Source organism: Phocoena sinus, chromosome 6, assembly GCF_008692025.1.
Source record: "Phocoena sinus isolate mPhoSin1 chromosome 6, mPhoSin1.pri, whole genome shotgun sequence".
Classification (NCBI taxonomy): domain Eukaryota; kingdom Metazoa; phylum Chordata; class Mammalia; order Artiodactyla; family Phocoenidae; genus Phocoena; species Phocoena sinus.
The window spans coordinates 88,528,443-88,540,999 of NC_045768.1; the positions used below are offsets into that span (position 1 = coordinate 88,528,443).

The following is a 12,557-nucleotide window of genomic DNA, read 5'->3' on the forward strand; positions in this document are numbered from 1 at the left end:
TAAAATGGTCTTGGGTTGCTTCCCTTTCTCCTTATATGTTCTTTATAAGAATTTATGATTTTTGGGCTTCCTGGGTGGCGCAGTGGTTGACAGTCTGCCTGCCGGTGCAGGGGACACGGGTTCGTGCCCCGGTCTGGGAATATCCCACATGCCGCGGAGCAGCTGGGCCTGTGAGCCATGGCCGCTGAACCTGCGCGTCCGGAGCCTGTGCTCCGCAACAGGAGAGGCCACGACAGTGAGAGGTCCGCGTACCGCCAAAAAAAAAAAAAAAAAAAAAAAAAGAATTTATGATTTTAATGGCCAAAAAAGCCTTCATTGAATGGATATATCATAATGTAAAATAAAGAATGGTATTTATAATTTTACAGCTTTTAAAGTTTTATTTTGCAAAAATAAAATAATTTACAAAAATTTTTATAGAAAATAAAACCTTAAAAGCTATAAAATCATAAATATATATCACATTTTTGACAACTGATGCCTCTCAGCATGCTATTCAACTGGTGGTACATGGTCTCTTTATGGTTTCATAACTCCTCAAAGGCTGGGAAGAGCCAACAAGTTAGGCACTGCACAAGTATACTACGTTCCCACAATTCAGGTCATATCCCAAGGTCCATTTGAAAGCGACAGAGTCTGTAATGTCACACATGGATAACTGAAGGTCTGCTTGTAAAGTCCACGTGCTGAACTCCTACAAGCTGTAAAACAGAGTTGATGGGTTTGTGATCCAACCTATTCCTATCACAGTGTATAAAATGGATGTTGTTACCTAGAAGAGAATAAGAATAAAAGGTAAAGGTTGACATGCAGTGTTATTCATTAGATTTACTGCTTACTAGAATCAAGGAAGCATTTTAACTTTAAATTAGTCCAAAAGAAAACATTATTTACCTAGAGTACATAATATTCTCTATATAATCACATAATAATTTTTAATTAAGGTAATAAAGCATGACAAAAATTATCGTTAAATAAGGCTAATACGTAATGTTTTATGAGATCCAAGGGGAAAGATTCTTAAATTATAACCGTCTGTTAGGTTTTATTAAATGTAATTAAATAAAATATCCTGTCAAACAGACAGGCAGAATATGGAATTAGCATAAATATCAAGCTGGAAAATCATCTGTTTCTTAAATATAATAATAGAATAAATCACTTCCTTAAAAAATTCACTCCCAAATACTGGTTTAATAGGCTATCTACATTATAACCATAGACCAAAAGAGGCTGAAAAAAATAAGGGCATTAAGACAATCCGTTACAATACACTTTGATGTTCACAATTCTTTTATCTGCTCAAATAAAATTGCTGTAATTTTTTTTTTTTTTTTTTTTTTTTGCGGTACGCGGGCCTCCCACTGCTGTGGCCTCTTCCGTTGTGGAGCACAGGCTCCGGACGCGCAGGCTCAGCAGCCCTGGCTCACGGGCCCAGTCGCTCCGTGGCATGTGGGATCCTCCCGGACCGGGGCACGAACCCGCGTCCCCTGCATCGGCAGGCGGACTCTCAACCACTGCGCCACCAGGGAAGCCCAAATAGTCGTAATTTATAGTCTGTGTTCTGTTTACTTTGATTCTTGGACTCAAGACCAGAATTTTAACTTAAAACATTAGATTAGTAAATATTATGAGGCATATTTTCTGCATTGCATTTATCTGCTGTCTACAGTAATCACTGTAGATTTAATATCATAAACTGGCTTATTATCAAATAAGGCAAAATGAAATACTTGGTCAACCGTGTAATAGATTTGTATAAATAAGTAAGTAAACCCAGCTCTTTCCTTAAAGGAGCTACAATTTTTCCAATGGGTAGTATCAAAATTTTCTCTTTATTGTCTGCTCCCAACTTGGCACACAAATGATGCTTTCTGTGTGCTCTTCATCCTCACACAACAGAACGTGTGCTCAAATGATGCTGAAACCTGGAGATGAGGGACTCAAAAAATAATGCCTTACAAGTCTGAGGATGGAAATAATTCATTCAGAAATATGGCTCGGTGCCATTCTGGGCTGATTTACAGGATATATTCTCATAAAACAAGGCTTTTTTTTTTTTTGGCTAGTCTAACTAGTGTAAATTCATGAGAGAGAGGGAAAGGGAGATTAAATAAAATGAAAGATTTTAGCTAGCTATAGTGTTCCAGCTGTAAAAAACCAAAAAAGTTATGATATTTGGTCAAAATCCTCCTTCTAAAGACTTCCTTATAGACATCTGGAATTTATTAAAGTAAATGTTAATTTTATAGCCTGTAGAAGCTACGCTCACTAATATGAACAATTTTAAACATGAAGAAGAACCAAGAAAAGTCAGTTTACAACACAGTGATTTAGGCTTTTTGGGTGTTTGTCCCTGACGGCAATACTTGAACATGGTAGAGATCCAATGCCCAACCATTTTGTAGAGGGAAGCCAAAGGAATTTCAGGGGGTACAAATTGATCAGTAAAACTATTTATAGATCAATGGAACAGGGTAGACAGCCCAGAAATAAACCCACGCACCTATGGTCAATTAATCTACCACAAAGGAGGCAAGAATATACAATGGAGAAAAGGCAGTTTCTTCAATAAGGGGTGCTGGGAAAAATGGACAGCTACATGTAAAAGAATGAAATTAGAACATTTTCTAACACCATATACAAAAGTAAACTCAAAATGGATTAAAGACCTAAATGTAAGACTGGATACTGTAAAACTCCTAGAGGAAAACACAGGCAGAACATTCTTTGACATAAATCACAGCAATATCTTTTGAATCCACCTCCTAGAGTAATGAAAATAAAAACAAAAATAAACAAATGGGACCTAATTAAACTTAAAAGGTTTTGCACAGCAAAGGAAACCATAAACAAAATGAAAAGACAACCCACAGAAAGGGAGAAAATATGTCTAAACGAAGCAACCCACAAGGGATTAATCTCCAAAATATACAAACAGCTCATGCAGCTCGATATCAAAAAAAACAGCCCAATAAAAAAATGGGCAGAAGATCTAAATAGACATTTCTCCAAAGAAGACATACAGATGGCCAAAAAGCACACAAAAAGATGCTCAACATTGCTAATTATTAGAGAAATGCAAATCAAAACTACAATGAAGTTATCACCTCACACCAGTCAGAATGGCCATCATCAAAAAGTCTACGAACAATAAATGCTGGAGAGGGTGTGGAGAAAAGGGAACCCTCCTACACTGTTGGTGGGAACGTAAATTGGTACAACCACTATGGAGAACAGTATGGAGGTTCCTTAAACAACTAAATACAGAACCACCTTATGATCCAGCAGTCCCACTCCTGTTCATATATCCAGAGAAATCCATAATTCAAAAAGATACATGCACCCCAATGTTCATTACAGAACTATTTACAATAGCCAGGACATGGAAGCAACCTAAATGTCCATGGACAGATGAATGGATAAAGAAGATGTGGTACATTTATACAATGGGATATTACTCAGCCACAAGAATGAATGAAATAATGCCATTTGCAGCTACATGGATGGACCTAGGAATTATCATACTAAATGAAGTAAGTCAGACAAAGAAAGACAAATATCATATGATATTACTTATATGTGGAATCTGAAAAATATACAAATGAACTTATTTACAAAACAGAAACAGACTCACAGACTTCAAAAAAAACCTTATGGTTACCAAAGGGGAAAGGTGGGGGAGAGGGATAAATTAGGAGTTTGGGATTAACATATACACACTACTATATATAAAATAGATAATCAACAAGGTCCTACTGTATAGCACAGGGAACTCTACTCAATATTCTGTAATAACCTATATGGGAAAAGAAGCTGAAAAAGAATGGATATATCTGTAAGTATAATTGAATCACTTTGCTGTACACCTGAAACTAACACAACATTGTAAATCAACTATGCTCCAATATAGAATAAAAATTAAATTAAATTAAAAAAGAAAGCTATTTAAAGGATGCAGCTTAGAGTAACTGTTACTGAATAAGCTGCCCCTGGGATTGACTTGCTTCCTTTTTTTTTGGCCATGCTGCTCAGCACGCAGGATCTTAATTCCCTGACCACGATCGATCGAACCCATGCCCCCTGCGGTGGAAGCACTGAGTCCAAACCACTGGACTGCCAGGGAATTCCCCTTGACTTGCTTTCTGACATAGGGCAAGTCTGCTAGTTTTGTTAGATATAGATAACTAGATTTGATTCTTCTATTGACAAAAAAAAGTTCTTGATGGTTTTCTCCCATTTGAAAATGTTCACCTCCACTGAAATTTTTAAAGAGTGTTATAGCCACATACAAGTCACCAAACCACTGCTGATTTCTTCTATCCCAAATACCTGGAATCACTCAGGTATGGAATCATGGCCACATTACATCCAGTAAACAAACATCAAAAATACACAGGAGCATTTGAAAACAAACGATGACCCCTATGAAAGCACAGCATCCTGACTGTTAGCATGTCCAGTTGCCCGTCTTTACATGGTGGCTATTTTATGAAGAAAGTGGATGGCCTCTGGACTTCTAAAAAGCACGAGAAGTGTACTGCTGAAGCTGGGCTTTGATGCTTACCTGGACCTAAAATGAGTGTTCCACCTTGCTGAGCTGGATCTCCTTGAAAATCAAAAAGAGGGCCAGTCACTGCCCGCCACAGGCTCCGAATGCTTCCTGAGAGTATATTTGATTTTATATGGGGGCTCTGTCCTGAAATATTAGGAATTGTCTTTAGAAGTTGTCATTTTATATTTGATTAGATATTAAGATAACGTTAGTATTTCTAGAAAACAGTCTCTCTCTTATGTGCCATCTTACTTTTGACTTGTCTTTTTTTCTTCCTTCAAAGAACTGTTCTCAGCCTTTCACTACTGATGTTTTAGGCCAGATAATTCTTTGTCCTGTGCAATGTGGGGTAATTACCATCATCCTTGCTCTCTGTACCTACTAGATGCCATAGCAACCACCATTCGCCAAGCTGTGACAACTGAAAATGTCTCCAGACAATGCCAGATGTCCCCTGGGGGGAGGGGTCAAAATTGTTCCCAGTTGAGAACCTACTGCTTTAAAGGAAGAAGTGATGACAGACCTAGATCATTTTCTGCCACAGAAAAATGTCAGCTACAGACTTGTCAAACTGGTAGTGCTTTCCTTTTTAATTCCCCATTTGTGTTTTGTTTAGTCTCTTACCAACTAATAGATAACTACATTCTTCTTCAGGAGACATTGTGGCACAGACTGTTATATGCTTGTCAAAACCCGTTTCCTCTTTCTGGGACCACAGCTAAACATTTCCTGGAGTTTGGTATGGCTATGTGACTACACTCTAACCAATGAGTAAAATGATGTGTGCCACTTCCAGGGCACCTCTTAAAAACCTCTCAGGGAGTGATTCTCCGTGTTTCTTCTACATCCTTTGAAGTCTGGATTGACAGTGGCAGAGCCACAAGATAGAAAGGGCCTGAGTCTTTCCTACTGTGTCCCCGAATTGCTGCTTGGACAAGCACGCAATAGATATACCCTTCTTGAAATGTGAAAAAAAAGAACCTTCTCCCACGTTATGCTACTGAGACTTTGTGGTTTAGCTGTAACAATAGCAACTATAGCTACCACTCCATCTTTGCTTGGCTGTCAGTTTTTCTATTTCCTTTCTCACCTTAACTGATACTTCACTTCCACTCCCCCACCCGCTTTTTTTAAAAAAGTAATTTAATATTTTTTTTATTTATTTATTTTTGGCTGGGTTGGGTCTTTGTTGCTGCGCGCAGGCTTTCTCTAGTTACTGTTAGTGGGGGCTACTCTTTGTTGCGGTGCGCGGGCTTCTCATTGCAGTGGCTTCTCTTGTTGCTTCAGTAGTTGCAGCACATGGTTTCAGAAGTTGTGGCTCATGGGCTCTAGAGCGCAGGCTCAGTAGTTGTGGAGCACGGGCTTAGTTGCTCCGCGGCACGTGGGATCTTCCCGGACAAGGGCTCGAACCCACGTCCCCTGCATTGGCAGGAGGATTCTTAACCACTGCGCGACCGGGGAAGTCCTCCACTCCCTTTGAGTAAAGAAACTCAGTCTCTACCTTTCTTGTAACTTATCTTTTTCCTATCCCTGCCTTTTATGTCTTTTTAGTTTTTTTAAATTTTGGACTCCACCAGTTCTGAGGCCAGAGAATGACTGGTTGAGCAGCAAGACACCATGGCCCAGGTCCTCTTGCCCACCGTCTGCCCCTCCGGGTGCATGTCCACCAGTGTACAGGAGTTACCAGTCCCCTTCATCTTCTCCTGCCGGGTCGCAGCACAGAGCTCAACCCTCAGCCCTGCAGTCGGTTCCTACTAGTGCTTTTTGCTTTTTATTTTGATGATTATGCTGCCTTTGACCTGCCCGATTTCTTAATATTTCCAGATACCTATTATTTCCTTCATCTCTCCAACTTTTCTATTTCTTTCATGTTTATATTAGGATGGACATTCATCTCACCAAGAAACAAATACAGGCTCATTAGCTTAGAGACATGGGTAAAGGACTAAAGTTTACTGTTTTTTAGGATTTTACACTTAAAATAGATGTTCCTAAATCCAAACTATCTCCTCATGTCTGAAGAAGGGTCATTTAACATTTCTGAAATTTTAGAAATTCAATTGAAGAAGATTTCACGACCTAGAATTTCACAATCTTTGCTGTAAAGCACAATCTAATTTTGCTAGTACGAATTTAGTTATGTGTAAAACTCTTGTTTTTCATTGTTTTCTCTTAGTTTGATTCTTGGACTCAAGACCAGAATTTTAACTTGAAACATTAGATTAAGTAAGTATTATAAGAGGCATGTTTTCTGCATTGTGCTTATGTGCTGTCTACAGTGATCACTGTAGTTTTAACACCATAAATTGGCTTATGGTAAGGCAAAATGAAATACTGGGTAAACCCATTACTCCCTTGAATTTAGTGGCTTTATTTTCTTACTCTTTGTCTTTATAAACTGTCCCATTAATTTTAAATTATTATATTTTATTTTCAGTGTCATAATTTTCAAGTAGGATTATTCTGAAACTGATCCTGAGATCTGTGCTTTTTCAGGCAGGAACTTTAAAAAATTATTTTGTGAGAACCTAATGCTCTCTGTTTGGAAATACAGTACTTTAACACAGATCAAAGGAGTTTAAATGATTTAAATATACTCTCTCTTATAATCACAAGCAACTGTTTTCTTTGCAATTCCACATCTTTATTGAGGCAATGAATGGTGAGGTGTTACTAAAGTGAAACTCACAGTTTATATCTAAGGTGGCTAAATGACAAACAGACCTTACACATGCTGAGACTCTGCTATAGCACAGGAAAACAGTCTACCAAAGACAAAGGTTCACAATCTGTACTGTTGCAATTTCCTATACTAAAAAGAGAGGGGAAAAAAAGAGCAAATTCTGTATTTATGCTACCTCATCATTGGTTTTAATAAAGTTTAGGTCGCTTTCTTTAAAAACTTCAATAAAGGGATCCTGTCAACTCTACCTCATAAGTAGCTCTGTGATCTGTCCCTCTGCATCCCTACTTCAGGCCGTGTCATTTCTTTCTAGCCTATTACTACAAACTTGTCAAGAATATCAACGACTCCCGTTTGGAACATTCCAATTGCTCCTCCACCGGGCAACAAGACGGTATCACTTCTCCACTCAAATATAATTCTTTTATGACTCCCCCACTGCCTCCAGAACAAATCCAAACTCCTTGGCATGTTCCCAGACTCAGTCCCCTGGCTCACACAATCCCCCAACTGGCTCCTAGACTCTGGCCAGACACAGGGAACTGCACCTCTCCAACAGTCACATTTTTTCATACCTGTGTGCTTTTGTGCGTGCTACTTTCTGTCAGCTGCACCATTCCCAGCCTCACTTCACCCAGCTAAATCCTTAAAGAATGAGCTTAGACAACACCGCCTCTAAGAAGCCTTCCCAGATTCTTCTCTCCCTGTGCATTTCTGGTGTTATAGGCATTTCTTCATTACAGGTATTGCCAGTACATGATCTCCTCTTTTATGAGCCCTAAACTGTAATATAGTTGACTGTTTGCTTCTGTCTCCCAGAGTAGATTATGAGCATCGGGTTGGCAGGGGCTGTGTCTTTTATCACAGTCCTCCCAGGAACATCCAGCACAGTGGGTGCCATGGGTGTCATTCTCAGCATTTGTTGAGAATAAGTGATTTGAGTTCAAGTTGAGTTCTCTTATTTGGTATTTCAGAAGCCAAGTTCTTTCTACCTAAAATATACATAAATAGTTCACCTAAAGCTTATTATACACCTAATTGTAAAGAATTGTGTAAGGGCAGGGAATATGGACCATATAAAGATGAATAAAATATCAAACTTTTCAACTAACTGTACTACCCACCACCTTAAGTGCAATTACAGAGTATATAATCGAGTACAAGGTGCTATTAAAATACAACGAAGGAAGAAATTGCTTCTGCTTGAAGAGCTATTAAGAGCCCCTTTGAGCTGGGCTTTAAATGGAAACTAAGATTTCATCTATTAAAGAACATAGAGCGTTCAAAGCCATGGTGTTGAGGTATGAAAATATATTAACTTAAGCAATATTATTTTTCTTGTAATTACAAAAGTAAAATGTACTTATTGTAAAAAATTCAAAAGCCGCTTTTCTCATTCCCATGCCTTGGGGTAATCATTGCAATATCTTTTAAAACATTTTTCATTTCACACATATATAGTATAGACCTTTATGAAAATGGTTTTTATTTTTACAAAAATGGAATCATACTGAAAACACTGCTCTGCAACTTGCATTTTTCATTCATTTAGTACTTCGCCAACAGCCTTCCATGTCATTACATACAGGAAATGAATCTTTTAGAGTCTCATGAATCTGGATCACTTACTAGAATCATAAAAAGCAGGCTGATTTATGAATTTAACATTTGTTCCCCTATGCATATATATGCATATGTGAAATGTGAAATACACCATTAGTGTTTTCTACTTGAGACATATCATGTCTTACCTGAGGAGGTAGTTTCTTCACCTCTTTTCATTCCCAATCTTTTATAAATTTCTCTCTCAGGATCAACATAGATTTCATGAGAATATCCAGTCAGTTTACAGAAAGGCTGAAAAAAGAATATAGTTGGAATTTTAATAAAAAGAAATGGGAGAAAAATAGTGATAATCTGACTTAATTTTAGCGAATTTAGCCTACATTTCGTGATTCAAATAATATAATTTTTACGTCTGAAAGAGATTTAACCTGTTAGAGTCCCAATTTGCTATATGTTTACCTCAATATGATGGTAGGATGACTGTCCAATCACTATAAGAGTGACATTTGCTTCCTTTAGGAGAGAAAAAAGACATGTACATATTATTGGAAATCACATGTTTCATACAACTTCCCCTAATCCAACTCTTTTGTTCCATTCTAATGCCACCTATAGGCTTCTATAAGAATGGTATAAAGAGCAAAAATGTGTGAGTCAAAGCAAAGAGATGTATGCTAAAATGTTCAATTAATTCAGATAATTCTTTTGCTAAGTAAGAATTTCAAAATAATATAGTCAGTAGTTCTCTACACTTCCCCCAAAGGCATACATTAAACAAGAATAAAAACTATTAAAGTAGGGTTATTTAATCAGACAACTTTATTCTTTCACGTCTCAATTGATAAGGTCTGCTGAAAATAGATCTTAGTTTTACAAAATCCACCCAATGCGTTCACTCAAAAGCTCAGCTGGGGACAAACCTCTATATGCCTGAAGAAACACACCTGTATGTGGTTGTCAGACCAATGTGGAACATGCATTCCATTAACAATACAAATTTTCACCTTTAAGATATATTAGTATTTTCCTATAACGAACAACTATTTGGAGTATCTTTATTACAAAAATACAGGGAAGGAAATATTTTTAGCATTTCTGTTTTTGGTCATTATCAATCAACATTTGAGAACAGGCAGGTTATTAGGTCACATCAAAATTATTATTATGGTTAGTATGTTTATAACAATAATGAACAGGCCAGAAGTAGACTTCTAACGCCTGCCTCCCCTTTTTGGAGGTGTTGGAGAGATGTGTGGGATGGTGAGAATCTGGGTTTGTAAGTGTCTGCGCTGGAGAGGTGGTGCACTCCGCACCTCATCCCGTTGCACTCCTTATAAATGGCAGGTGATTTTCACAAGGCCGCCCTGAAGCGGGGCTCGCTGCTGCCCACTCTCAGGAAACTTACTTGTAAGAAACTCTTGGGGATTTTGGCCAGATCTTCTACATATTCCTTGCAGATGTAACACAGGAAATGCTGAAATCCCAATACGGGCAAAAAGGACAAGTTAGCAACTAACACCCCCCGGGGTCAGAAAGGGCCAAATACTTCATTATGCGTGATGCTAATTAACACAACACCCAAGACGGGTAGAAAGAGGTGTCGGGGCGCCCAAATATGCATTGAAATTAGGCCGCACCCAGTCTGTGCTAGGCCTCTTCGCTCGCTGAGAAAATGGCCTTGGCTTGGCGGGCTGCTTTTCCATTCCCGTTCAAGGAAGCGAGAGGAGCAGTTCGCATTCCGGAAGCTTCTAGTGGATGAACACGGGAAGGACCAGGCCCGGCGGGCTCCGCTCTCGGGCCCTGGACCCGTCCAGGGGCCCGATGTAACCACCCCTCAGCGTAGGCCGTGGAAGCAACCTCCGTCCCAGCCTGCGGGTGAGGTCCCTGCTCCGGATCGTCCCGCACCCCGCGCTCACCCGCACGAAGACCACTACAGCCCGGCGCTCACGGAACAGCGCGCCGAACAGCACCCGCCTCCCGGAGGCGTCCAGCACCGTCAGGTCGGCCACGGCGGCGGCCAGGGACTGCCCGCTCTCGGGGCCAGTTGGGTCTGGGACTGGGGCTGGGGGGGCGCGGCCGCTGATCTGCCGCGTTACCGGGGCCACGGATGCGGCGGCCATCGCGCCCTGCATCCGCGGGCCCTTGGTTCGCGAGGGTAGGGGTCAGAATCTTTGGTGGGCCGGGTCGCTACCCAAGATGGGCGTAAGGAGCTGGCCGTACTGGCGGGGCGGGCCGTACTGGCGGGGCGGGGCGCACGGCGGGGCGGGGCGCACGGCGCGGAGTTGCTTGAGGTGCAGACCCGCTGTGGCGCCCGGGGAGAGTGAGGCGCGCGGGGGCAATCCGGGGCGCACATGTTGTCTTCCAGGTTAGGCCTCGCCAAGTCTGTACGCATCTCCGGTGGTTCCGAAGCTCCGGAAAGGTACGGAACCGCTGTCGCGTTTTCTGACTCAGCCATTCATGGTAGGGAGATGGAGAGAGAGACGGAGAGATCCAAGCCGAGAAAGGAGTTAATTAGGAAGAAAGCAACCCCTGCTCTCCGTAGCCGCCTGGGTCGAAGTTAGTTCTTATCTGTTCAAGAGAACCAGTTACCAAGCACATCCATATTTATGATCCGATAGATTTGTTTTTCCTTCTAGTCTGTTTTTAACCCACTCCCTCCTCAGTTCTCGTGCTTTTTTTGTTTTTTTTTTTGCAGGTATCATTAACATACAGTGTAATGTACAAATCTTAAGTGGAGTTAAATTTTATTTTTTAATTAAATTTTTAAATTTAAAAATTTGCCAAAATTTTATCATGGAGATTTAAAAACATGCCCAAAAAGTTGAAAGAATTTTACAGGGAACACTCCTATATCCACCACCTAGATTCTATTTTACTCTGTCAGAATCTGTGCATCTGTCCACAGTTAGGTGAGTTTTGCCTGATTATCCACCCATTATCCACAATCCTATAAAAATATGGACCATTGCTATCACTTGAGAAAATTCCCTCAGTTATATTTTTTAAGAGCAGGTGTAATAAATCTATTTATAAATGTGCTAGGGTGTTTCAGGAGTCCATGTCCTTTCTTCAGACTTTTCTTGCTAAAGCTGTTTACCAGGCCCCTCAAGTGATATGACTCTGTGTGTGTGTGTGTGTGTGTGTGTGTGTGTGTAAATGATGGATTGAGAAGGATGAGGAAGATGGAGTTAAATGGCTCTGTTCTACCTTAATTTCTCCTGGGGCAGGCTGCAGGCAAGCAGGCATAGAGGAATTTAGGAATTTCTGCCAGCTCTGTGAGAGTCAGCTGGTCCTGGACTTGGAGGTTGGTCTTGCACTGGGGTTTCTCATAGATGATGACCATGTGTCCAAGTCTTCCAGGGCAGAACCAGACAACATTCAGGTTCTTTGTCTTTATAAGTTCACCCACCCTTGTTTCTGGATTTGTGGTTCAGAAAATACGATCCTCTATTTATGGTATTTGTCTAGTGGAACCCCTTCAGGATCACACTTATCAAGGGCAGAGTGCTAGTGAGGTAAAAGTGACCAATTTCACTCTGCCACAAAGTGCAGGAGAGACTGATCCTGAATCCTCTGGCTTTCAGTTGTGTGAAGACATACATTATTGAACACACATTTAAGTGCTCCCAGTTTGAGAAACTCTGCTGTGGGTTTGGACATTTCTAATCATAGACCTGTTTCTAAGTCATGTTCCACCAGTGCTGGGGTGCCACAGATGCACTCTCAGGGTCACAGCAGGATATTTTAAATACT

General features: G+C 40.4%; 1 protein-coding gene across 3 annotated transcripts; it reads right to left on the minus strand.

Moving 5' to 3' along the window:
* Positions 1–250: 250 nt before the first annotated feature.
* On the minus strand, positions 251–11,015 carry PRXL2C (peroxiredoxin like 2C). Of its 3 annotated transcripts, none has more exons than XM_032636429.1 (6): positions 10,721–11,015; positions 10,210–10,278; positions 9,264–9,317; positions 8,990–9,095; positions 4,568–4,609; positions 251–772 (listed from the first exon to the last, which is right to left on the minus strand). In XM_032636429.1, exons 1-6 carry the CDS (start codon positions 10,934–10,936, stop codon positions 645–647), a joined length of 615 nt encoding a protein of 204 aa, XP_032492320.1. In that variant the 5' UTR covers positions 10,937–11,015; the 3' UTR covers positions 251–644. The 3 variants fall into 3 exon arrangements, with proteins under 3 accessions (XP_032492320.1, XP_032492318.1, XP_032492321.1); XM_032636427.1 differs by having other exon boundaries at positions 4,568–4,699; XM_032636430.1 differs by lacking the exon at positions 4,568–4,609.
* Positions 11,016–12,557: the final 1,542 nt, after the last annotated feature.

Coding starts and splice junctions, on each gene's coding strand:
- PRXL2C (XM_032636427.1), bottom strand. CDS start 10,936: ATGCAGGGCGCGATGGCCGCCGCATCCGTGGCCCCGGTAACGCGGCAG. Junction 9,318..10,209: donor TCCCCAAGAGTTTCTTACAA/GTAAGTTTCCTG, acceptor TCTCTCCTAAAG/GAAGCAAATGTCACTCTTAT. Junction 4,700..8,989: donor TGAAGAAACTACCTCCTCAG/GTAAGACATGAT, acceptor CTAATATTTCAG/GACAGAGCCCCCATATAAAA.